The following is a 26,423-nucleotide window of genomic DNA, read 5'->3' on the forward strand; positions in this document are numbered from 1 at the left end:
CGGCACCCCTGCCCTGCATACCCGTACTGTGTGTGGTGTGTCGGCCTTTATAATTAAATGTCTCTTGGCTGTACACTGTCAGAGTTATGGAAATCAGTTTCTAATTGATTGGGTTTTTAATCTTTATAATCGCTCTTTGGAGTCTGAGTGAAAATTTTGAATCAATCATTGATTTGTCACTTCTGGTACAACGACCTTGAGGTGGCTGGAGTGTCTGGTGATGTTCCATAGGGATAGGGAGTACTGTCATGAGTTATCTTTTGGTGTTTAGTTCTGATCTCTGCATTAATGTGTTGCTGGCATTATTCTCTGCATATTATTGTTATTTGACATATTCGCTCATTAATTCTGCCACTCATTAAATCATCTCTGGTGCATTTAATTTGATGTTTCTTCTGTGTTTGTTCCATGTAGCTTAAGTTTGTATTTCTGGCCTTCCAAGTTAACATGTCCCTACATGAAAATTCAGTAGGTACAGTGGGGAAAATAAGTATTTGATCCCCTGTCAGTTTTGCAGGTTTTCCCACCTACAAAGAATGGAGAGGTCTGTAATTTTTATCGTAGGTACACTTCAACTGTGAGAGACAGAATAATAATAAAAAAAAAAAAAATTCAGAAACTTACATTGTATGATTTTTAAACAATTAATTTGCATTTTATTGCATAAAATAAGTAGTGACGTGAGCAGACGCCGGAGTGGGGAGTGTTGATGGCGGATAGGAGGGGGGTGGGGGGAGGGAATGGAGCATGCTTCAGTCCTGCGAAAAGCAGTTTATTGTCTTTGTGAGTTGATATAAGAAACAGCCAAATGATCTCCAGGCCGAAGAAATTCCTCTGGAGGAAAATAGTCGGGTAATTTGACCTTCAGGCTTGCTAAGCCTGTAGTGTTATGGTTTGAGCAGTGAAAAACACTTTTTAACAGTTCCACTTGAACAACCAAATCCCAATTATGAATTAAGAATATTCCCAATTATGAATTAAGAATATTCACCGGCCTCTGAAATCTTCAACTGCAAGGCGCGTATCTGCTCCAAGGTGTCATCCTATTTGCGTCTGAATTCTAGTCATCGCAGTCTGAGAATGCACTGCCTTGCCAACCTCGTTAATCATGACGGACAAGCGAGGGGCCGTGGTTCTTGATGCCGCCTTCTTGCCAATTTTCCGGTACATCAGGACAGCACATAAGCCAAAAAGTACCAGCCCTGCTACCATAAGACCAAAAATGAATAAATTCTCAACGTTCTCAACGGAGAAAGGCACCAAGCATGCCACACACCAGGAACTCCAGGAGTCGAGAACATAGCCCGCAGGATACGTTCCATCTGAGCAGGTAGGTCAGATGAACGGTCCTGACCTTCTTGTAGAAAAAATGGTGTCAATAGCATTCAGAGACCAGCTGATCAATTCCATGGTTAATCCAATAGTAGTCCATTAGATCCAGAATCCAATATAATTTGAGGAATTTACAGTCTGGTGAAGTAGGGACTTGAAGGTTAAAGCAGAGAACAGAGATAAGGGAGAGTGTAGGAGATGCGACCGCCCTCATCAGAGTCCCAAGCTCGACCAAGGGGAGGCATAATTGCCACACAGCAAGAAGGTCCTGAGATTACTTCCCCGTAGTCCTTTATAAGTTGTGCTCGAATCTTCTCCCCGTGTTGGCGTGGGTTTCCTCCAGGGACTCCAGCTTCCTCCCACTTCCAAAGATATGTAGGTTAGGTGAATTGGTGACTCTAAATTGACTGAAGGTGTGAATGTGTTTGTTGGTCTATATGTGTCAGCTCTGCGATAGACTTGAATCTTGTCCATGCTGTACCCAGCCTCTCGCACAATGACTGGTGCGACAGGCTCCAGCTACCCTATGACCCATAATTAGAATAAGTGGCCATTGAAAATGAATGGATGAATGAATGTTACTGGCGCCACTACTTGGTTTCTTGGATGCATAGCACTTCCTCTCTTCTGTGACTGAATATCTGAGACAATCAAGTTGAATTAAATGCACATAAAATACACAAATATACACATAGAAACTCTTCAATCATTATTTAGTAAGTCATCGCTCACACATCCCAAATCTAATGATCAGAAATAACAGGAAACCAACACATTTACATTAATCTTCATCAAATTTATTACATCAACCTCCAGCTTCTAAAAAGATTTTGTTGTGAATTGTCATAAATTGGCACTTCATCAATACACCCAAAAAAAGCATGCATACTGCATGGGCAGTCAAACTGCACGGTACAGAGGAACTGTCACTTCAGGAAACCAAACAGACATACATACATAACCATTTTAGATTCAAGGCATTCAGTGACAACGTATAAATATATATATATAAAAAAACAAAATGTACTATTCTGGAAAACACATCAAGCATCCTTTGTGTGCACACAAGGTGCTACAACTCTTTAATTTAATGAAATGTTTCAACATCTAGCAAAATAAAACTGATGCAATCCAGTGTAATATGGAGTTGAAATTCTCTCATTCTCAAGATGTGACGTCGGGGGTCATCGTCAATCATCGTTGTTTTGCAGATTTGAGTCCAGCTCATGACATTATTATCATTGTTATTCTTATTATTTTTCCTCAAATGTTTTCACACTACTTTTTGTCTTTGCATATTGGAAATGTCTACAACAAATATTAATAATAATGTCTAAGTAATTTCAAGATAAGAACAATAAGGCATGTGGCACAAATTCATCCAAACTCTCTTCATCTTCAAGAGAATGCAAAGTTTCAAAATACAGTAAAAGTCACAAACATTGCATGTGCAAAAGATAAACAGCACGTCAGTAAATAAATAAAAACACTCGCCTAAATTCAAAATAGTACTCTCACGTTGAAACAGACTTGAAATAAAACACTGACATGAACATTTTTTTTAATGCATAAAATGCTTTAAAAGTAGTCAGAATTTACAGCAATGAACCTGCCGTCAGGAAGGTTTCTTTGGGGTCACATGATGATGGGTCGCAAAGAGTTCAGGAAAAGAAAGGCGCTTTTAATAACCGGTCTGTGTCGAGCTCCTCACTGTATCACGCATTTGTCTTTGTTGCTGTATTTCCTCCGCCTCATCTCCAAACCGCGCTCCAAACGCTCATCCTCCTCGAGCGCCCTGCAGGTACACACACAGATAAACATCAGAATGTACTGCAGTACAATTTACTTTCTATTTGTTAATCTAACAAGGAGCAAAAATCTATTTTTACAAAACACATCAGTGAATAGAATAACTACACTTGACCACAGGTGGTTAATCCCAGCTTCAGTGAGTAAAAGTCCTAGCACATATTTGTTAAATCCATCCATTTTCGATACCCGCTTTCTCCAATTAAGAGTCATGGGGCTGTGGAGCCTATTCCAGCGGTCATAGGGTGTGAGGCCATTCTATCGCAGGGCCACATATAGACAGAAAAACACATTCACAACCACCTACAGTCAATTTAAAATTTCCATTTCACCTAACATCCATCTCTTTTGGATGTGGGAAAAACCCGGAGCACCTGGACGATGCTGTGACACAACGTAAACCATTAAGCCACCGCGCTGCCCCCAGTAAGATGGCTGATTCTAATGAGTTCAACTCTCCAGACCAGTAGCTGAGCTAATCAGTGAAATCACCTGTTTTAGGTGCACAGGGAGAAGCAATGATTTGACTTTCACCCTTTCAAGCTGGGATTACCCACCTCTGCACTATAAAGTAAGAAACGTCTGTGGGAGTGCAAGTATGTGGCTCCCATATCTCTCTGACTGTTTGTCAGATCGGCCTCGGCTTTCGGATATGGCTTGCACATAGCACGATGATGTGCATGCTTTATTATGAAAATAATTTTCAAAACCTTTATTTTGAAACCTTTATTTTCATTACAGAGTTGGCCTGCTCAGGAAATGCACTGCTTCTCCAAACGTGCCCATGAATAAAATCAAGTGCACCCTCTCTTCTTCTATGGTGTGTAGTGCACCAGTTTAATCAGCTAACATTATCTTAGCCTTTGGTGAGCAATCAATGGGTCCCAAGATTCACCCAGGCTGACTGCAAATATAAATAAATTAATATGGCTTGGACTTGGCTAGGAGACGGAGTTGGAAGAAACTTGTTCTAACAACAGCACTGATCTGCTCATCAACAAACAGGATCACCTCCATCTTGGATTCATTAAGATTTAATAGGTTAGCATTCATCCAAGATTTGACCTCACTCAAACAATCCAATAATGGCTGCATTGGATCATTGCCTAATAACCTTATTGGCAGGTAAATTTGGACAACAAAAGCAATGGAAAGATATTTGGTATTTTTGAAAGATGCCGCCAAGAGGCAACATGTACAAAAGGAAAAGAATAGGACCTAGAATGGAGCCTTGAGGGACTCTACAGGTCAGTGGAGTCACATCTGGAGAAAAGTGGCCCAGCTGCACAGAAAAGCTCCGCTCTGTGAGGTAAGAACTGAACCAGATGAGAGCAGAGCCTGTAATGCCCACACAGTGCTCGAGACCATGCAGCAGAATCGCGTGGTCCACTGTGTCAAAGGCACCTGACAAGTCTAAAAGCATCAGGATGGCAGGACTACCTGAGTCAGCAGCTAAATCAAATCATTAAAACCTCTCAGTAGAGCAGTTTCGGTGCTATGTCTGGGTTTGAAGCCAGACTGAAACTTTTCCATAAATGTCATGCTGGGCTAAAGACCACTCCCTCCAACACCTTAGATAAAAAGGGGAGTTGAAATATGGACCTAAAATTAGAAATGATGGAAGGATCGCCATTTTCTTTTTAATTAAATGTTACATCAAAATCAAGTGCAGCTCTCTTCTTCTATGGCAGATAACGACAGCCAACATCCTTATTGTTACATTGCTGCCACCTTCTGCATCAGTCTGCTATAGCAACACTAAATCCTATCGATGAGTCCAGTGTCTTTCAAGTATTTAAAAAGCCGTTTTGAAGTATTTAAAAAGCCGTTTTTAAGTATTTAAAAACACTTCCCCCTCCTACTTGACTTTATGGCTAAAACTGTCTGCAGATCACCTAAACATTCAGACTTATTACAATTTTCCACCATACACACCCTTTACTTCAGCTCAAAAAACAAATCTAACCAGATTGAGCCTTCAAAACACCTTTAAAAATCATGCTGTTACATTACAGTTTTGCTTCCTATATCTCTGTGTGTGTGTATACATGTCTGGCCATGTTGGATGAATATCAATCTTCTCAAAATATCTCTATTTGTATCTCAATGTCAACCATGTCTTAACAAATGTACAGTTTGTCTGTTAAAACTATGTACGTAAAAGTAAGTACACCTCTTTGTACATCCCCCCTTCAAACACAGCCTCATACGACCATCCATGAAAAATCTACTTAAGCTCCCAATTTTTTATAGGAATACAAATGTCATACGGGCACTGCACTAGTTTGATTAAATCCCTACCCTAAAATAAATTAATTTTGTTACCCCAACACATCGTAAAAAGCAAAAAAAAAATTGCTTTCACAAGATATTTCTCATGGCTCCTGCATCTTACCTGTGACAACATATCATGTGGTCTTATACACCTCTCTGCAGCTTCTCTCCCCCTGCCATCCCCTCATTACTTCATTACCCCATCCCCGTAGAGATGGTGCCTGCTCCCAGACCACCAATAACCAGCAAAAATCTATTTAAGCATAAAAATTCAAAAAGAAAAAATAATATAGCACCTTCAATTGCACCACAGACTAAAACAGTTAAATGTGGTCTATTAAACATTAGGTCTCTCTCTTCTAAGTCCCTGTTGGTAAATGATATAATAATTGATCAACGTATTGATTTATTCTGCCTAACAGAAACTTGGTTACAGCAGGATGAATATGTTAGTTTAAATGAGTCAACACCCCCGAGTCACACTAACTGTCAGAATGCTCGTAGCACGGGCCGGGGCGGAGGATTAGCAGCAATCTTCCATTCCAGCTTATTAATTAATCAAAAACTAGACAGAGCTTTAATTTCATTTGAAAGCTTGTCTCTTAGTCTTGTCATCCAAATTGGAAGTCCCAAAAACCAGTTTTATTTGTTATTATCTATCGTCCACCTGGTCGTTACTGTGAGTTTCTCTGTGAATTTTCAGACCTTTTGTCTGACTTAGTGCTTAGCTCAGATAAGATAATTATAGTGGGCGATTTAACATCCACACAGATGCTGAGAATGACAGCCTCACACACTGCATTTAATCTATTATTAGACTCTATCGGCTTTGCTCAAAAAGTAAAGTGATCCCACCCACCACTTTAATCATATTTAGATCTTGTTCTGACTTATGGTATGGAAATAGAAGACTTAACAGTATTCCCTGAAACTCCCTTCTGTCTGATCATTTTTAATAACATTTACATTACCCTGATGGACTACCCTGCAGTGGGGAATAAGTTTCATTACACTAGAAGTCTTTCAGAAAGCGCTGTAACTAGGTTTAAGGATATGATTCCTTCTTTATGTTCTCTAATGTCATATACCAACACAGAGCAGAGTAGCTACCTAAACTCTGTAAGGGAGTTAGAGTATCTCATCAATAGTTTACATCCTCATTGAAGACAACTCTGGATGCTGTAGCTCCTCTGAAAAAGAGAGCTTTAAATCAGAAGTGTCTGACTCCGTGGTATAACTCACAAACTCGTAGCTTAAAGCAGATAACCCGTAAGTTGGAGAGGAAATGGCGTCTCCTAATTTAGAAGATCTTCACTTAGCCTGGAAAAAGAGTTTGTTGCTCTATAAAGAAGCCCTCCGTAAAGCTAGGACATCTTTCTACTCATCACTAATTGAAGAAAATAAGAACAACCCCAGGTTTCTTTTCAGCACTGTAGCCAGGCTGACAAAGAGTCAGAGCTCTATTGAGCTGAGTATTCCATTAACTTTAACTAGTAATGACTTCATGACTTTCTTTGCTAACAAAATTTTGACTATTAGAGAAAAAATTACTCATAACCATCCAAAGATGTATCGTTATCTTTGGCTGCTTTCAGTGATGCCGGTATTTGGTTAGACTCTTTCTCTCCGATTGTTCTGTCTGAGTTATTTTCATTAGGTTACTTCATCCAAACCATCAACATGTTTATTAGACCCCATTCCTGCCAGGCTGCTCAAGGAAGTCCTACCATTATTTAATGCTTCAATCTTAAATATGATCAATCTATCTTTGTTAGTTGGTTATGTACCACAGGCCTTTAAGGTGGCAGTAATTAAACCATTACTTAAAAAGCCATCACTTGACCCAGCTATCTTAGCTAATTATAGGCCAATCTCCAACCTTCCTTTCTCTCAAAGATGCTTGAGAGAGTAGTTGTAAAACAGCTAACTGATCACCTGCAGAGGATGGTCTATTTGAAGAGTTTCAGTCAGGTTTTAGAATTCATCATAGTACAGAAACAGCATTAGTGAAGGTTACAAATGATCTTCTTATGGCTTCGGACAGTGGACCTATCTCTGTGCTTGTACTGTTGGACCTCAGTGCTGCTTTTGATACTGTTGACCATAAAATTTTATTACAGAGATTAGAGCATGTCATAGGTATTAAAGGCACTGCGCTGCGGTGGTTTGAATCATATTTGTCTAATAGATTACAGTTTGTTCATGTAAATGGGGAATCGTCTTCACAGACTAAAGTTAATTATGGAGTTCCACAAGGTTCTGTGCTAGGACCAATTTATTCACTTTATACATGCTTCCCTTGGGCAGTATATAGACGGTATTGCTTAAAATTTTCATTGTTACGCAGATGATACCCAGCTTTATCTATCCATGAAGCCAGAGGAGACACACCAATTAGCTAACTGCAGGATTGTCTTACAGACAATAAGACATGGATGACCTCTAATTTCCTGCTTTTAAACTCAGATAAAACTGAAGTTATTGTACTTGGCCCCACAAATCTTAGAAGCATGTGTCTAACCAGATCGTTACTCTGGATGACATATCCTGATCTCTAGTAATACTGTGAGAATCTTGGAGTTATTTTTGATCAGGATATGTCATTCAAAGCGCATATTAAACAAATATGTAGGACTGCCTTTTTGCATTTACGCAATATCTCTAAAATCAGAAGGTCTTGTCTCAGAGTGATGCTGAAAACTAATTCATGCATTATTTCCTCTAGGCTGGACTATTGTAATTCATTATTATCAGGTTGTCCTAAAAGTTCCCTAAAAAGCCTTCAGTTGTTCAGAATGCTGCAGCTAGAGTACTGACGGGACTAGCAGGAGAGAGCATATCTCACCTGTGTTGGCCTCTCTTCATTGGCTTCCTGTTAATTCTAGAATAGAATTTAAAATTCTTCTTCTTACTTATAAGGTTTTGAATAATCAGGTCCCATCTTATCTTAGGGACCTCGTAGTACCATATTACCCCATTAGAGCGCTTCGCTCTCAGACTGCGGGCTTACTTGTAGTTCCTAGGGTTTGTAAGAGTAGAATGGGAGGCAGAGCCTTCAGCTTTCAGGCTCCTCTCCTGTGGGAACCAGCTCCCAATTCAGATCAGGGAGACAGATACCCTCTCTACTTTTAAGATTAGGCTTAAAACTTTCCTTTTCGCTAAGGCTTATAGTTAGGGGCTGGATCGGGTGACCCTGGACCATCCCTTGGTTATGTTGCTTTAGACGTAGACTGTGGGGGGGTTCCCATGATGCACTGTTTCTTTCTCTTTTTGCTCCGTATGCATCACTCTGCATTTAATCAGTAGTGATCGATCTCTGCCCCCCTTCTCGGCATGTCTTTGTCCTGGTTCTCTCCCTCAGCCCCAACCAGTCCTCAGCAGAAGACTGCCCCTCCCTGAGCCTGGTTCTGCTGGAGGTTTCTTCCTGTTAAAAGGAGTTTTTCCTTCCCACTGTGGCAAAGTGCTTGCTCAATAGGGGGGTCCCATTTGACCGTTGGGGTTTTTCATAATTATGTGTCATTGCCTTGCCTTGGCAATATGGAGCGCCTTGGGGCAACTGTTTGTTGTGATTTGGCGCTATATAAGAAAAAAGTTGATTGATTGATTGATATCAGTGTGTGCTTGTTTTTCCCAGAGTTCCATAATGACCCACAATAACTTTAGTTTTTTTTTTATTATTGTACACGTGCATGCAATGTTTTTATATTTAATCAATAGTAGTCACATGACAATAATGTCAGTTTGAGAGTTTGCACACAAGTGAAAACAGATCTGGCATCGTGGCACTAATGAGGGAGTTACGAGGTTCTGTTAGAAAAGTATCCGACCTTTTTATTTTTTCAAAAACCTGATAGATTTGAATCACGTGTGCTTGCATGAGCAAACCTTGAACTTTCGTGCGCATGCGTGAATTTTTCACGCCTGTCGATTGCGTCATTTGCTTGTAAGCAGCCTTTGTGTGAGGATGGGTTGGAGTCTCTTGTCATTTTTTCTTTGCAAGGAAACGGCGGAACGACTGGAGCAGCGTGGACTGCATCAAACGTTGCCAGAAACTGGGCGACAGCCAGGTGGAAACCATCGGATTATTCAGACGGCTTTCGGTGACTATTATCTGGGCATCACACAGATTAAGGAGCGGTACAACCAGCTTAAAGACGTCCGCACAATGGTGGAGAGCGAGCCGCGCTCCGGGCGGGGAATCAACATGCTGAGTCCAGATCATTTCCAAAGTGAACTCTGTGGTGATGCGGGACCGTCATGTGACATCCGAGAAATTTGCGTGAAGAGGTGGACATCAGCACCTTTTTCGGCACATTCCACTGTGACAGATTTGTGGGCATTCCAATTAACTTAATATTGGGGCACAAGTTCGTGCATATGCCCACCATCTTTTCAGGCAGAATTTCACGACGCAATTCCCCTGGCTTTTCCATGGATATGGGAAGTTGAATTTGCTATGTTCAGTTGTTGACTTAGATCATGGATCATGCATATTACAGTTTATTTATTCGCACCCTCTCTCTTTGGCATCAATGTCTCGACTATCTCATCTCGTGGTTGACCAAAAGACACCAACTCTTGGAGGAGGAGCTGCTCCCTCTGGTGCTGAGAGGGCGACTTCTGCCAATCTGCAGAAAAAAAAAGCTGCACTTCAGAAGCAGTTCATATCATGAATATAAGCAAAAACACCTGCCTGTTGGGAGATTTACTCAAAGCTGAATGAAACAGGATATCAAAACCAGTCAGAAGGTAGGGTAGGTGAACCAAACATCCAACCGTTTAATTCCAGCTGCATGAAATGTATGGCTGGCCTACCTACCTGTCTACCTATCTACCTGTACACACATGCCAGGTGACTGGAGTCTTCAGTAAGGGTAGATGTCCAGTTTCAGGTCTGTGTGTCTGTGAGGCTGGGGTTCAACCACACATACACACAGACCAGAGAGGCACCAAGAGAGTGAGAGAGAGAGAGAGAGAGAGAGAAGTAGAACAATGTTCGACGACATTCACACATAATCCTCTCCACGGGTTTCTATGGAGATGTGGCCGTATTTACTTATTTTTGGATGGTAACCACTATGACACAATCAGACATTTATGGTTAACTTTTCTGATTCACCGCTTTCTTCTTAGGTGCATTCTCTCTCCAGTCACTGCATATCTCACTCGAACACTGCTACGCTCACTCTGTCTCACTTTGTGTCAAAGGCAACTGAGTGCATCTTCCTGCAGTTGTTAAGCGGCGCACAGTCATATATTCTGAAGGAGAGGCTTTTGAGGGAGGACTCAAAGGAAGGGTGGGATTTTTTAATTTTTATTTTTTTAGTCGTTACCATTTAAATTCTGTCTTATATGCGTGATAGGTTTTCCAAAATCATGTAGTCTACTTTTATATTGTAAAAGCAATGGACACAGACAGTGTAGTAAAATAAAATTCTAAGGGTTATCCTGTGATTTCACACCCGATGTACACAACATTCTCTCAGAATACTGCTAACTGTGTACTAACCTTCTATAGCCATCATAACTCGTAGTTCTCTGGTCAAAAGCTCAAATCTCCTCTCCAGATCCTGCTCTTCTTGTCTGTACAAACAGGCAACAATGAGGGAAATAAAATAAACCAGCGTGCAGTAAATATATTTACATTATACAAAGAGATCATTTCCAAAATGCAGAAAAACAGAACATTTTCAATAACTAGCATAAACCTGTGCTATTTTAAAGAAATTTTAATAGCTTTTAAATCATCTCTGTTTGAATTTGCCTGTTTGGGCAAAGAAAGTCTTCAGTACTGTGCGAAGGTTTCAAGTACTCTGGGTTTAACTCAGAAAGAAGCACCTTGTGATCCATGGGTCATAGTTTAATGCATTCACTAAACAGGAAAATGTGGGTGGGGAAGGTGAAAAAATAGCACCTGTCTCACTTTCATTACCATAACAAAGTTGTCTTTGAGCTAAGTATTTAAAGTCAAAGTTACTGCCAGTGTGCAGCTGAGTGTTTTTGAATGGATAAATGTCACACTTCTGCCTTAACTGAGGAGAGAAGTAAGTCCTTCATCAGTCCTGAGGGCCATCAGGCTAGTTAGTGCTTGTCCTTGGACACCTTAGTATGAAGAGGACGAGCATCTACAACTCCTCCTGGATGGGACGTCAGTCCATCACATTTTCCTTCCCAAGCCACCACTGCATCAGGGTGGACTGGGATGATGCACATGAAATGTCTTGTTCAATGATACAGACAGGTAGCCTGAAGCACACCCTTGGAATCGAACACTGTTATTTATATTGGCAGTCCAGCTCTTGAGGCAGTTTCTCATTGTCGATTTTTGACCCGATTTGCCTTCCTGATTCCAAAAAAAGAGGAAATCTGGTCTAATTTGTTGTACTCGCTGTCAAAATCTGTGTTTTATATGATTGTATACTGATTATTGCTGGTTTGTGCTGACTACACCCAAATATAAAAAGCTACTCCATACAGCCTACGAGCTAACCTCCACAGTGGTCATTACCACACTTTGACACAAAGCTAAATGTTAACATCTCTAAACTGTCTTCAGTTGAAGAGGGTGACATGCTTTTCATGGGATTTTTCACTGCATGTTATACTGTATGTCCACTGTCATGTACTTTTGAACATAGATATCATATACATATATGATATTTATGCTTTTACCAGAGTGATGGGCAGCACAGTGCCTTAGTGGTTAGCACAGTTTGCTTCACAGCAAGAAGATCCTGGTTTGCTTACACGTAGTCCTTACTGTGTAGAGTTTCCATGATCTCCTCGTGTTTACTTGGGTTGCTTCCAAGTGTTCCAGCTTCCTCCCACTTCCAAAGACATGCTGGATAGCTGAATTGGAAACTATAAATTCAGCGTGAGTGTGAATGACTGTGTCTGTATGTGTCAGCCCTGCAATAGACTGGCGTCCTGTCCAAGATGTACCCTGCCTCTCGTCCAGTGACCACTGGGATAGGCTCAAGCAGGTATAGAGAATGGATAAATGCCAGAGTGATGGGCAGAGCTGTATGCCTCATGAAGATTCCCCGCTCCAATGAAATTGCTCACTGCTTGCTACAATATGCAATGTAATTTAATTTTAGCTTTTAATTGTAGCACTGCATCAAAATAACTGAGCAGTCAAATCTACATTCAAGTTGAAATAATTTATTTGAAGATGCACTAAAATGAAAATATTGAAAATATTTTAAACTTTACTGAATGCTCACAATGATCTACAATGCTACTTTTACATAAGATTACACCTGTTTTCAGGACCCATTTTGGTTTCCTTTTTTCCTCATCAAAATTGTACACGATCAGATGCTAAATATATGTAGTGGGAGGCCGACTTTAGGTAGATAAGTGCTGTATAAATAACATACCTGTTATGTGGGCCGCTGAAGAGGAGGTACTGCTGGCCCACCACCACCAGAGGGTGCCCTGCTTGGAGTGCGGGCTCCAAGCACGAGAGGGCGCCAGACCCAGAAGAAGTGACAGCTGTCACTCACCCTCAGCACCAGCTGTCACTCATTCATCATCATCATCATCACCATAAAGGCCGGACTGCAACTCCACCTCCTCGCCGAGAAATCGACTACCGAAGAGGTAATTTTCTCTGCTGCCTCATATCATTGAGTGATAATCTGAACTTCTTTTGCAGCCGTTATCCTGTGGTGTTCGTCCTTATCTGTGGGATTGGCGTTTGGTGTGACAGCGACGGCTTTGCCTCACACCCCAAACCAGATAAGTGGTTTAAACAGGAGCTGCATGAGTGTGTGATTGGAGGTGGAGGTGCTCCCTCCTAACTGAGTGCAGACTGTGGATTACTGAGTGTGCGGACTCACACTCATTCATCTTGTCTTTGTTTTCTGCCAGCAGTACCAGGGTCGACAGCCGAAGACAGAGGCCACCTGGGGACTCGGGACTTGGCGGCTCCGGTGTTCTTCAGACCGTTGGTGGTGGAAGCCGTGTGGGACGCGGCTTCTCTCTCGTCGGGGGTCTTCTATCTTCGAGCCTGCCCACACGTCAGCTGGTGTTAATTGACTTTACAAATTTTGTGTATTTAGTTGTGTGTTGTCACAACATTAAATTGTTACTTTTTGGCTTATTCATTGTCCGTTCATTTGCGCCCCCTGTTGTGGGTCCGTGCTACTACACCTTCCCAACAGGATTTCTCGGCCATTCGTCATGGATTCCAAGGGGCGTCAACCCGAGCTTGAATGGCCAATGGAAGAGCCAGGAGCGCAGGCGTCAGCGGGAGGCGTGTTGAGTGAGCTGCAGCAGATCTTAACCGCCTTCACGGCTCGGCTAGATTTAGTGACCGAGCAGAATGTTCTCCTTAACCGGAGGGTGGAGGCTCTCACCGCCAGGGTGGAAGCACGCGATCAGGGCTGCTGCTGCAGCCACTCCTCTTGCTTGGTCCTGGGCCCGTAACAGAACGTTCCACTGGTCGTTCAACGACCCCCCCCACCGTCCCCTGAAGCATACATAAGCCCTCCGGAACCGTACGGGGGCTGTGTTGAGACGTGCGCAGACTTCCTCATGCAGTGTTCGCTCGTCTTTTCACAGCGTCCTGTCATGTACGAGTCAGACGCCAGCCGGGTGGCTTATGTTATTAATCTGCTTCGAGGAGAGGCACGTGCCTGGGCTACGGCGCTTTGGGAGCAGAATTCACGGCTCCTAACGTCTTATGCTGGGTTTGTACTGGAGTTCAAACAAGTGTTTGACCATCCCAACAGAGGCGAGACCGCTTCGAGCGTGCTGCTGTCAATGAGACAGGGGCGTTGCAGCGTAGCCGAGTATGCAGTTGACTTCTGCATCGCGGCAGCGAGGTCCGGCTGGAATAACGTTGCGCTCCGCGCCACCTTCGTAAATGGACTGTCTCCGGTCCTGAAGGAGCACCTGCTGGCTAAGGAGGAACTGCGGGATTTTGACGGGCTTGTCGATTTGGTTATACGCTTAGACAACCGTTTAAATGAGCATCATCGCGAGCAGGCCGGGGGGGCGTGACCGGGCACGAGCCGTCCCTCCCCCTTCCGGTTCCGAAAAGGTGACGTCGTCCCCACGCTTCACTGCCAGAGAGCTCCGTGTGGCTACAGCTCCCCCTGCTGAGGAGGCTATGGACACAAGCAGGGCCAAAGTTAAGACAAACATCAGACAAAGGAGGCTGGCCCGCGGAGAGTGTTTTGTCTGCGGCTCTTGTGAGCACATGCAGAAGGACTGCCCCAAACGGTCAAACTACAATGCCCGTCCTTAGAAACTGGGCTAAGGGTGGGCCATAACACACACGCGGGGAAACCCCGCAAATCTGCATGAATCCCAGTAACAATCCTTTGTGGGGATTTAACCCTTCACGCCCCAGCACTGGTAGACACGGGGTCGGAAGGGAATCTGCTGGATAGCAGATGGGCAAAGGAAGTAGGGCTCCCCCTGGTGGCTCTGCCGGCACCATTGCAGGTGCGAGCACTAGATGGCACCCTGCTTCCATTAATCACACATCAGACACAGCCTGTGACCTTGGTTATGTCTGGAAATCACAGGGAGGAGATCGTGTTCCATGTAACACCTTCTACCTCCCGAGTGATTTTGGGATTTCCATGGATGGTGAAGCACAATCCCCGGATAGATTGGCCGTCTGGTTGTGACCCAGTGAGCGAAACCTGCCACCGGGAAGTGTTTAGGATCCTCGGTTCCTCCCGGCACGACGGCTAATGAGGAGGTTAAAGTCCCCCCCCAATCTATCGGCGGTGCCAAAGGAGTATCCACGATCTTGCTGACGTCTTCAGCAAAGATCTGGCGCTCACTCTTCCCCCGTACCAACCGTACGATTGTGCCATCGATTTGGTCCCGGGCGCTGAGTACCCCGTCCAGTAGGTTGTACAACCTCTCACGTCCGGAACGCGAATCAATGGAGACCTACATCCGGGACTCTTTAGCTGCCGGGCTGATCCGGAACTCCACCTCCCCGATGGGTGCTGGTTTCTTTTTTGTGGGCAAAAGGACGGCGGACTCCGTCCATGCATTGATTACAGAGGGCTGAACGAGATCACGGTTCGCAACCGATACCCGTTACCTCTGTTGGATTCAGTGTTCACGCCCCTGCATGGAGCCCAAATTTTCACTAAATTGGATCTTAGAAACGCGTACCACCTGGTTCGGATCCGGAAGGGAGACGAATGGAAGACGACATTTAACACCCCGTTAGGTCACTTTGAGTACCTGGTCATGCCGTTTGGCCTCACTAACGCCCCCCGCGACGTTCCAAGCTTTGGTAAATGACGTCTTGCGGGACTTCCTGCATCGGTTCGTCTTCGTATATCTGGACGATATACTCATCTTTTCCCCGGACCCTGAGACCCATGTCCAGCATGTACGTCAGGTCCTACAGCAGTTGTTGGAGAACCGGCTGTTTGTGAAGGGCGAGAAGTGCGAGTTCCACCGCACTTCTTTGTCCTTCTTGGGGTTCATCATCTCCTCCAACTCCGTCGCCCCTGATCCGGCCAAGGTTGCGGCGGTGAGAGATTGGCCCCAACCAACAAGCCGCAGGAAATTGCAGCAGTTCCTCGGCTTTGCAAATTTCTACAGGAGGTTCATTAAGGCTACAGTCAGGTAGTTAGCCCCCTGACTGCCCTGACTCCCCTGACCTCCACCAAGGTCCCCTTCACCTGGTCGGATCGGTGCGAAGGCCGCGTTCCAGGAGTTGAAACGCCGTTTCTCGACTGCACCAGTTCTGGTGCAGCCTGATCCTGATCACCAGTACATAGTGGAAGTGGACGCTTCTGACTCAGGGATAGGAGCCAATGCTGTCCCAGAGCGTGGAGGCTGATAAGGTTCTCCATCCTTGTGCCTATTTTTCCCGCAGGTTGACCCCAGCTGAACGGAACTATGACGTCGGCAATCGGGAGCTCCTCGCGGTGAAGGAGGCGCTTGAAGAGTGGAGACACCTGTTGGAGGGGGCGTTGTTGCCTTTCACGGTTTTCACGGACCATCGGAACCTGGAGTACATCCGGACCGCCAAGCGGCTGAACCCCAGGCAAGCCCGCTGGTCTCTGTTCTTCGGGCGCTTTGACTTCCGGATCACGTACCGCCCCGGGACCAAAAACCAAAAATCGGATGCATTGTCCTGGGTGCATGAAGAAGAAGCCAAGGCGGGGCTGTCGAACCCCACCGAGACCATCATCCCCGAGTCCACTGTCGTGGCCTCCCTCACCTGGGACGTGGAGAAGACCGTCCGGGAGGCCCTGGCAAGGAGCCCGGACCCGGGGACCGGCCCCAAGAACAGAATGTACGTCCCACCAGAGGCAAGAGCTGCCGTATTGGACTTCTGTCACGGGTCCAAGCTCTCCTGTTCATCCCAGGAGTGCGTAGGACCGTGGCAGTGGTCCAGCAGCGCTTCTGATGGGCGTCCCTGGAAACCGACATTCGGGACTACGTCCAGCCTGTACCATCTGCACCAGGGGCAAGGCAGACCATCGGAGGACCTGGGATCCTCCAACCCCTGCCGGTGCCTCACCGCCCCTGGTCTCAATATCGGCCTGGACTTCATCACGGGCTCCCGCCATACAGGGGCAACACCATTATTCTCACGATAGTGGGAACGGTTTCCAAGGCGGCCCACTTCGTGGCCCTCCCGAAGCTCCCGACGAGCCAGGAGACGGCAGACCCTCCTGGTCCCCACGTATGCGGCTGCAGGGGATACCATCGGACATTGTATCAGATCGTGGTCCCCGTTCTCTTCGCCGGTTTGGAAGAGTTTTCTGTAAGGAGCTGGGGGCCACCGTGAGTCTCTCGTCGGGTACCACCCCCAGACAAACGGCCAGGCAGAGCGGGCTATACCAGGAGTTGGAACAGGCCCTCGCTGTTGTCACCTCTGCGCAACCCGGCGGCCTGGAGTCACCATCTGGCCTGGATCGAGTATGCCCCATAACAGCCAAGTCTCGTCTGCTACCGGCCTCTCCCCTTTTGAGGCATGTTTGGGGTACCAGCCCCCATTGTTCCTCGCTGGTGGAAGGGAGAGGTCAGTGTGCCCTCGGATCCAGGCCCACCTCAGGAGGTGCCGCCGGGTGTGGCGGACCTGCCCCGCTCTGCCCTGTTAAAGGCCCGGACGAGGGCCCAAGACCCATGCGGACCACCGGCGTTCCCCGGCCCCCACATACCAGCCCGGGCAGGAGGTGTGCTCTCGACTAAGGACATCCCTCTCCGTGTGGGACTCCCCAAAACTGAAGGACAGATTCATTGGACCCTTTCGAATCCTCAAGATCATCACCCTGCAGCAGTGAAGCTCCAACTCCCAGCTTCACTGCGGATCCACCCTGTGTTTCATGTGTCCCGTCTCAAAACCACACACACTACTCGCCCCTCCTGTGCTCCGGGACCTACGCCGCCTCCTGCCCGGCTCATTGATGGGGAGCCTGCTTGGACAGTCCGCAGGCTCCTGGACGTCTGTCGTAAGGGCCGGGGGTTCCAATATCTGGTGGACTGGGAGGGGTATGGACCTGAAGAACGCTCCTGGGTGAAGAGGAGCTTCATCCTGGACCCGGCCCTCCTGGCCGATTTTTACAAGAGACATCTGGACAAGCCTGGTCGGACGCCAGGAGACGCCCGTTGGGGGGGGGGGGGTCCTGTTATGTGGGCCGCTGAAGAGGAGGTACTGCTGGCCCACCACCACCAGAGGGCGCCCTGCTTGGAGTGCGGGCTCCAAGCACGAGAGGGCGCCAGACCCAGAAGAAGTGACAGCTGTCACTCACCCTCAGCACCAGCTGTCATTCATTCATCATCATCATCAACACCATAAAGGCCGGACTGCAACTCCACCTCCTCGCCGAGAAATCGACTACCGAAGAGGTAATTTTCTCTGCTGCCTCATATCGTTGAGTGATAATCTGAACTGTGGTGTTCGTCCTTATCTGTGGGATTGGCGTTTGGTGTGACAGCGACGGCTTCGCCTCACACCCCAAACCAGATAAGTGGATTTAAACAGGAGCTGCACGAGTGTGTGATTGGAGTGTGGAGGTGCTCCCTCCTAACTGATGCAGACTGTGGATTACTGAGTGTGCGGACTCACACCTCATTCATCTTGTCTTTGCTTTCTGCCAGCAGTACCAGGGTCGGACAGCCGAAGACAGAGGCCACCTGGGGACTCCGGGGACTTGGCGCTCTAGGTGTTCTTCAGGACCGTTGGTGGTGGAAGCCGTGTGGGACGCAGGCTTCTCTCTCGTCGGGGGTCTTCTATCTTCGAGCCTGCCCACACGTCACCTGGTGTTAATTGACCTTTACAAATTTTTGTGTATTTAGTTGTGTGTTGTCACAACATTAAATTGTTACTTTTTGGCTTATTCATTGTCCGTTCATTTGCGCCCCCTGTTGTGGGTCCGTGCTACGACACCTTCCCAACAATACCAAATTTGATTAAAATGTACTCTTCTACATTAGTTGTATATTTTAAGGAAAAAGTAGTCATACACATTTTACTCCTTTGAAAATGTTAATATAAGTAATAGAAGTCTTTTCAGTTTTTCGAGGCGCATTTGATGCACTTAAAACTTTTGCACAGTACTATAAATGTATAATGTGTGTAAGATTTGTGCACATTTGGGTGACAAAGCTCCTACAGCAGTTCCAGGTGGTCTTGTCTGCGTATCAGAGCATTCTTCTTGTTGACCAGCATAAACCACTCCTGGATCAGTCTCTCTTCTTCATCACGGTCACTTCCTACAAAAAACAGAAATGCATCACAAGCCTGTAAAGTCAGGTTCAGACTGAATTTGTACCGAGAACTCAGTCATTTTATTTGTTTTTTTGGAAGTAATACCAAAATGCAGTTGGTTCCAGGTGGTTGTCCATACAGTGCATCCAGAAAGCATTCACAGTAAAGAGGGAGTAAATTAATTTTTTCCCTAAAAATTCTACTCAGAACACCCCATAATGACAACATGAAAAAAGTTGTTTTTTTTTTTGCAAATTTATTAAAAATAAAAAACTAAGAAATCACATGTACACAAGTATTTTTCACCCTTTGCTCAATACTTTGTTGATGCACCTTCTTTGCCATTACAGCCTCAAGTCTTCTTGTATATGATGCCACAAGCTTGGCACACCTGTCTTTGGGCAGTTTTGGCCATTCCTCTTGGCAGCACCTCTCAAGCCCCATCAGGTTGGAACAAATGGCCCATAAGTGCACCAACCAGTACTGGCTGAAGCTCTGCCAGGACATCCAGATCTCTTGTGACTGCGGGAATGCCCATGCTGTGTACAAGGGTATAAAGAAAGCATTTGGACCAAGCACCATTCAAATCAACCTCACGTAAGATCACCACAGACTGTAACAAACAGATGGAGAGATGAGCAGAACATGACCAGAAACTCTACTCCAGGGAAAATGTTGTCACTGACATAGCCTTGGAAAACATCACCCCTGCCAGCTATGGAGGAGCTTGACACTCCACCCTCCATCGCGGAGTTCAGCAAGGCTATCGATTCACTAGCCTGCGGCAAAGCACCAGGCTGTGATGGCATCCCAGCCGAGATCATCAAAGTTATCAAGGAGGGCCATCTCCTCAGCCACCTCCATAACCTTCTGCTGCAATGCTGGAAGGCACCATACCCAAAGACATACATGATGCCAAGATCATCACACTTTATAAGAACAAAGGGAACCACAGCGATTCGAACAATTATCATGGGATATCTCTCCTCTGCACAGTGGGAAAGGCCTTCACCCAAGTCATTCTTTACAGACTGCAGAAGCTCGCTGAGCGAGTGTACCCAGAAATGCAGTGCAGCTTTTGTGCTGCAAGGTCGACGATCGATATGATCTTCTCCCTCAGACAGCTTCAAGAGAAATGCCACGAGCAGAGTCACCCCTTATTCATTGCCTTCACTGACCTGACCAGCAGAACAGGCCTTTTCACCCTTCTTCACAGGACTGGATGTCCTTCTAAGCTTCCGAAGATGACATCCTGTCATGTCAACAAGAATGGCCCCATTTAATAAGACGGATCATCTACGGACCCTTTCCCAATCAAGAGTAGCATAAAGCAAGGCCGCCTCTTTGCCCTGACACTTTTCGGCATATTCTTCTCACTGTTGCTATGCCATGCCTTTCGACAATCCAAAGATGGCATCTTCTTCCACACAAGGAGTGACAGTAGCCTCTTTAACCTGGCACGCCTCCAAGGAAAAATGAAGGTTTGCAAAGTCTTCATCAGGGAGATGCTCTTCACAGATGACTCCGCCCTCACTGCTCACACAGAGGAAGCACTACAGCAACTCATCATCTGCTTTGTGGACGCCTGCGTAGAGTTTGTCCTCACCATCATCCTGAAGAAAACTAACATTATGGGCCAAGACGTCAGCAACACCCGTCAAATCACCAGACAACCACATCCTCAAAATTGTCAACAACTTTACTTACCTTGGCTCCACCATCTCCAGCAACCTTTCCCTGGATGCCGAGCTGAACATGCAGATTGACAAGGCAGCAACAGCAGTGGCTCGTCTTGCGAAGAGAGTACCACACCATGCTGACTATCAACACCAAGATGAATATGTATCAACCTTGCGTGCTGAGAACCCAGTCTCATAGCAAGTCATGATTCAGCAGCACAAAATATACATTAATCTACTGATTTGTGATATTGTGATGAAAAGCGCCTCATTTTCGTCACGGCAGCACAAATGGATTCTAATTCATTTCGTGATGGCTGCACAAAACTAAAAGTGAAGCGGGGGGTCGGGGTGGTTATGGTTAGGGTTGGGGGAAGGAGTAGGGTTAGGTTATGGTTAAGGTTAGGGTTGGGGGTAGGAGTAGGGTTAGTAATAGTGAGTTAAAAAAGCCCCGTTACAAAAGATATTATGACAGAAAATTTACTTCCCACCCTGATGAAAATTGAGAACACTTTACAGAATTGGGCTAAATTAGGATTATCTCTGCTGGGTAGAATAAATGTCCTGAAAATGATGATTATCCCACAAATTAACTATATTTTGCACTTGCTACCCATAAGTCTCCCATCCCCGTTACTTAAAAAACTCAACGTAGCAGTAAATTTTTTTATGGGGAGGCAAAAGACCTGGTTTAAACAGAAATAAGATGAATGCTGCAATTGAAGATTGAAGATCATTATGCCTTCTCTCTCAACCAGGTGGCTAAAATAGACAATACAGAAGCCCAAGCCCCTGGCTGGGTTCTGATTGAAAAGGAACTGACGGAGCCTATTCCATTGCGAGCTTTTATCTCTCAAACTGGAGGTGAAAGTCCGTCTGGTAATCCGTTACTGTTATTCGCCAAAGAAACTTGGCAAAGATCACATGATATTATTGGCTCTGACCCCTTTTTTTACTAAACAGTCACCCCTTTGGCATAATAAGCAGTTGAAAGTAGGGAAAAAACTTTGTATTGGAAATCATGGGCTATAACAGGGATTATATATGTTGGAGATGTTTTTGAGGGTGACAACTTAATGTCCTTTCAACAATTGGCTAGTAAATACAAACTCCCCAAACAGGATTTTTGGAAGTATTTGCCGTTACGAAGCTGTATATTGCAAAAAAACAAAAAATTCCACTAGTTACTCAATCCGAGTTACAAAAAATAATGCAGATTAACCGGGGGGTTAAAGGTGGGGCATCTAAATATTACAGTCTCATGAGAAAATCTCATCCACCCAAACTTGAGGCTCTTAAGAGGGCATGGGAGAAGGATTTAGGGGGTGAGATCGTTGGGGAGAAGTGGGAAGAAATTACCACGTCTTGGCATAAGATATCAAGAGAGACACAGACTCGCTTAATTATGTACAAAATTATACATAGAATGTATTGGACCCCCAGTAAGATGGCAAGGTTAAAGCTCTGTGACTCGGAGTTATGCTGGAGATGTGAGAGGTGGGAGGGAACACTTGTACACATGCTGTATGAGTGTGAAATGACACAGAACCTTTGGAAAAAGATAATATTAGTTATCAACAAAGTTCTGGAGATAGATATGCCTCAGGGCCCCGCCTTGTGTATTTTAGGTTTGATAGGTGAAAGGAGGTTATCCGGTCAGCAGAACCTATGGTGTAAATTGGCCCTTGTGACAGGTTGTAGGATCATCCTTAGACACTGGAAATCAAAAAATGTTATTCCAATCAATGAATGGTTAGAAGAAATGACCAAAATGGCCAACTATGAACGGTTGACTTTTAGACTGAATGACCAAGAGGAGGTGTTTTTGAAATTATGGGGCCCCTATTTGAACCACTTACAAAATGGGTGATACGTGAAATGTAGTAGTTTGATTTTCATATGAAGGATGAAATACTCAGACTGTAAAAGATCTTGGCTGTGAAGTGGAGGGGAGAGGTGACTGTAGGAGGAGAGCGGAAGAGTTGGAGAACATTAATCTGGGACTCGTGGTATATATATCTCTCCCGCCACACCCCCCCCCTTTTTTTTTTTCTCTTTCTCCCCTTTTTCTTGTTGTTAACAATTTACTGTAGCTATAGTGGGTTTGTTCTTGTCCCACTGTGTGTGTGTGTTGGTTGTGTTGGTTTTATTGTTTTAAAGTTCATAAAGCAATAAAAAGTGAATTACAAAAAAAAAAAAGCCCCGTTACGAAATGAGTCAAATTTTGTGATGGGGCTTTTTTAACTCACAAAAAAAAAAAGTGAGACTGGACTATGCTGAGTGCCCTTCTCTTCAGCAGTGAAGCATGGAACCTACATGTTCATCAAGAACACAGACTGAATGCATTCCACATGCGCTGTCTCAGACGACTCTTGTCCATCATATGGCAAGACCATGTCGCAAACAAGGATATCCTGGTCCGGGCAGGGATGCCAAGTATGTTCGCCATGCTTACACACAGACGCTTGCGCTGGCTCGGCCATGTCTGCCGGATGGACAGTGGCCGTATCCCCAAAGACATGGCAGCAAGCTGGCCACTGGATCAAGGCCCACAGGACAATCTGCGCTATGCTTCAAGGTGTGTGCAAACGCGACCGTAGGGCAGGTGGCATCAACCTTGCTGAACTGTAGATGGCAGCTTCAAACTGTACCAGCTGATATCACATCATGAAGGCTGGCATCCAGCAAGCCGAGGAAAATAGGAACACCAACTAGGAGGAACACAGGACATGCAGACTACAAAGTCAGCAGTCAGTGCCCACTTCATCTGCAGCAACTGTAACAGGACGTGCCTGTCATGCATTGGTCTGTTCAGCCACAGCAGAAGCTGCAGCACAAACACTGACTGACACATGGTGCAAGGCTCCATTGTCTTCCAAGATAGGAGGATGCCAAGAACAACCTCAAGACTTCTTGAACATGATGCCACAAGCGTGGCGCATCTACCTTTGGGCAGTTTTGCCCATTCCTCTTTGCAGCACCTCTCAAGCTCCATCGGGTTGGATGGGGAGCATCATGCACAGCCATTTTCAGATCTCTCCAGAGATGTTCAATTGGATTCAGGTCTGGGCGACTCAAGGACATTCACAGAGTTGTCCTGAAGCCACACCTTTGATATCTTGGCTGTGTACTTAGTGTCACTGTCCTGCTGAAAGATGAACTGTCACCCTAGTCTGAGGTCAAGAGCGCTCTGGAGCAGGTTTTCAACCAAGATGTCTCTGTATATTTCTGCTTCATCTTTCCCTCAATCCTGACCAGTCTCCCAGTTACTGCTGCTGAAAAACATCCCCACAGCACCACCATGCTTCACTGTAGGAATGGTGCCTGGTTTTCACCAAACATGACGCCTGGCATTCACACCAAAGAGTTCAATCTTTGTCTTATCAGACCAGAAAATTTTGTTTCCTTCAGGTACCTTTTGGCAAATATCCACAAAGCAACCTAAGGCTAAAAATAGTTCCTAGTGACATTTTTCTAAGACAAATCTTAGAATTCCTTGAATTCTTAGACATTTCTTAGGATTTTCCCTTGGTAAGATGAATGCTGTCCGCAAAGCAGCTTAGGCCTTAAGAGAGCTCCTAAGGTATCAAATGAATAAGAGTAGGGATGATGACTTTCAAGAAGCCAAAGAGTGTCTTAAGTAGAGGAGATGATGGAAAAGATAACTGTAAAATTACATAATTGTAAAATTAAAAATAATAATTTTGTGGCTTAAAACATTTTAAACTAAGAAGTTAGAAAAAAAATCTTCCCCTATACAGTTGTCATGGAGGAAGAAAATGCCAAAACCAATTTTTTTTTGTATCAGGCTGTAAACATGTCTTTGGTGATCCAGGCTCAAAGATAGGGGCGTGTTTAGGCTTCCTGTATCACAAACTGAACCACCCACGCCCCACCTATTTATCATTTATGCATTCATTGTGACGTAGCCAAAGTCAATGCTGTCACCGCTGCGAACATAGTAACACCCAGATTGGGGCTTCACATTGGCTGTTTCAGGTTTCTATAAAAAGCCTTGTGTTGTTGGGACTTTGACTTGCTTGCCTCTACTGGTGGTTGGCTCTCACTGCGGTATTGTATCACTTCCTGTTTCGGAGCACAGCGGTGTTTTGCTGTATCTGTTAGCTGTTTAATCTGCGCAGTTAGATTGATCTAGTTACCTAGATAACGATTTGTTTCACAGTGTAATCTTCACGTGCCTTAACTAAAGCACTCCCTCTGCTGAATCACCTCTAAATTATTTACACATTATTCACTTTGTGTGTTTTTAGGAATCCGCTAGCTTAGCGCAGCTACTAGCTCTTAGCCGGTTTAGCATGGCGGCTTCTCCTGTCTCTCCCGCACTTTTCTGCTCTGGGTGTGAAATGTTTAGTTATTCCTCGGCCTCCTTTAGCAGTAATGGTACTTGTAATAAGTGTAGCTTATTCGTAGCTTTGGAGGCCAGGCTGGGCGAATTGGAGACTCGGCTCCGCACCGTGGAAAATTCTACAGCTAGCCAAGCCCCTGTAGTCGGTGCGGACCAAGGTAGCTTAGCCGCCGTTAGTTTCCCTCTGGCAGATCCCGAGCAGCCGGGAAAGCAGGCCGACTGGGTGACTGTGAGGAGGAAGTGTAGTTCTAAACAGAAGCCCCGTGTACACCGCCAACCCGTTCACATTTCTAACCATTTTCCCCATTCGACAACACACCCGCCGAGGATCAAACTCTGGTTATTGGCGACTCTGTTTTGAGAAATGTGAAGTTAGTGACACCAGCAATCATAGTCAATTGTCTTTCGGGGGCCAGAGCAGGCGACATTGAAGGAAATTTGAAACTGCTGGCTAAGGCTAAGCGTAAATTTGGTAAGATTGTAATTCATGTCGGCAGTAATGACACCCGGTTACACCAATCGGAGGTCACTAAAATTAACATTGAATCAGTGTGTAACTTTGCAAAAACAATGTCGGACTCTGTAGTTTTCTCTGGGCCCCTCCCCAATCGGACCGGGAGTGACATGTTTAGCCGCATGTTCTCCTTGAATTGCTGGCTGTCTGAGTGGTGTCCAAAAAATGAGGTGGGCTTCATAGATAATTGGCAAAGCTTCTGGGGAAAACCTGGTCTTGTTAGGAGAGACGGCATCCATCCCACTTTGGATGGAGCAGCTCTCATTTCTAGAAATCTGGCCAATTTTCTTAAATCCTCCAAACCGTGACTATCCAGGGTTGGGACCAGGAAGCAGAGTTGTAGTCTTACACACCTCTCTGCAGCTTCTCTCCCCCTGCCATCCCCTCATTACCCCATCCCCGTAGAGACGGTGTCTGCTCCCAGACCACCAATAACCAGCAAAAATCTATTTAAGCATAAAAATTCAAAAAGAAAAAATAATATAGCACCTTCAACTGCACCACAGACTAAAACAGTTAAATGTGGTCTATTAAACATTAGGTCTCTCTCTTCTAAGTCCCTGTTAGTAAATGATATAATAATTGATCAACATATTGATTTATTCTGCCTTACAGAAACCTGGTTACAGCAGGATGAATATGTTAGTTTAAATGAGTCAACACCCCCGAGTCACACTAACTGCCAGAACGCTCGTAGCACGGGCCGAGGCGGAGGATTAGCAGCAATCTTCCATTCCAGCTTAT

General features: G+C 45.2%; 1 protein-coding gene across 1 annotated transcript in view; it reads right to left on the bottom strand.

Moving 5' to 3' along the window:
- Nucleotides 1-2,107: 2,107 nt before the first annotated feature.
- Nucleotides 2,108-26,423, bottom strand: part of LOC117517924 (titin-like) — a 167,291-nt gene continuing 142,975 nt past the window's right edge. Inside the window, 5 exon segments of the mRNA XM_034179057.1 lie at nt 2,108-3,127; nt 9,930-9,957; nt 9,960-10,043; nt 10,925-10,998; nt 19,026-19,125. Of these exon segments, the coding sequence (XP_034034948.1) occupies nt 3,040-3,127; nt 9,930-9,957; nt 9,960-10,043; nt 10,925-10,998; nt 19,026-19,125 (374 nt within the window). The 3' untranslated portion in view covers nt 2,108-3,039.

This window comes from Thalassophryne amazonica, chromosome 9 (genome assembly GCF_902500255.1).
Source record: "Thalassophryne amazonica chromosome 9, fThaAma1.1, whole genome shotgun sequence".
NCBI lineage: Eukaryota > Metazoa > Chordata > Actinopteri > Batrachoidiformes > Batrachoididae > Thalassophryne > Thalassophryne amazonica.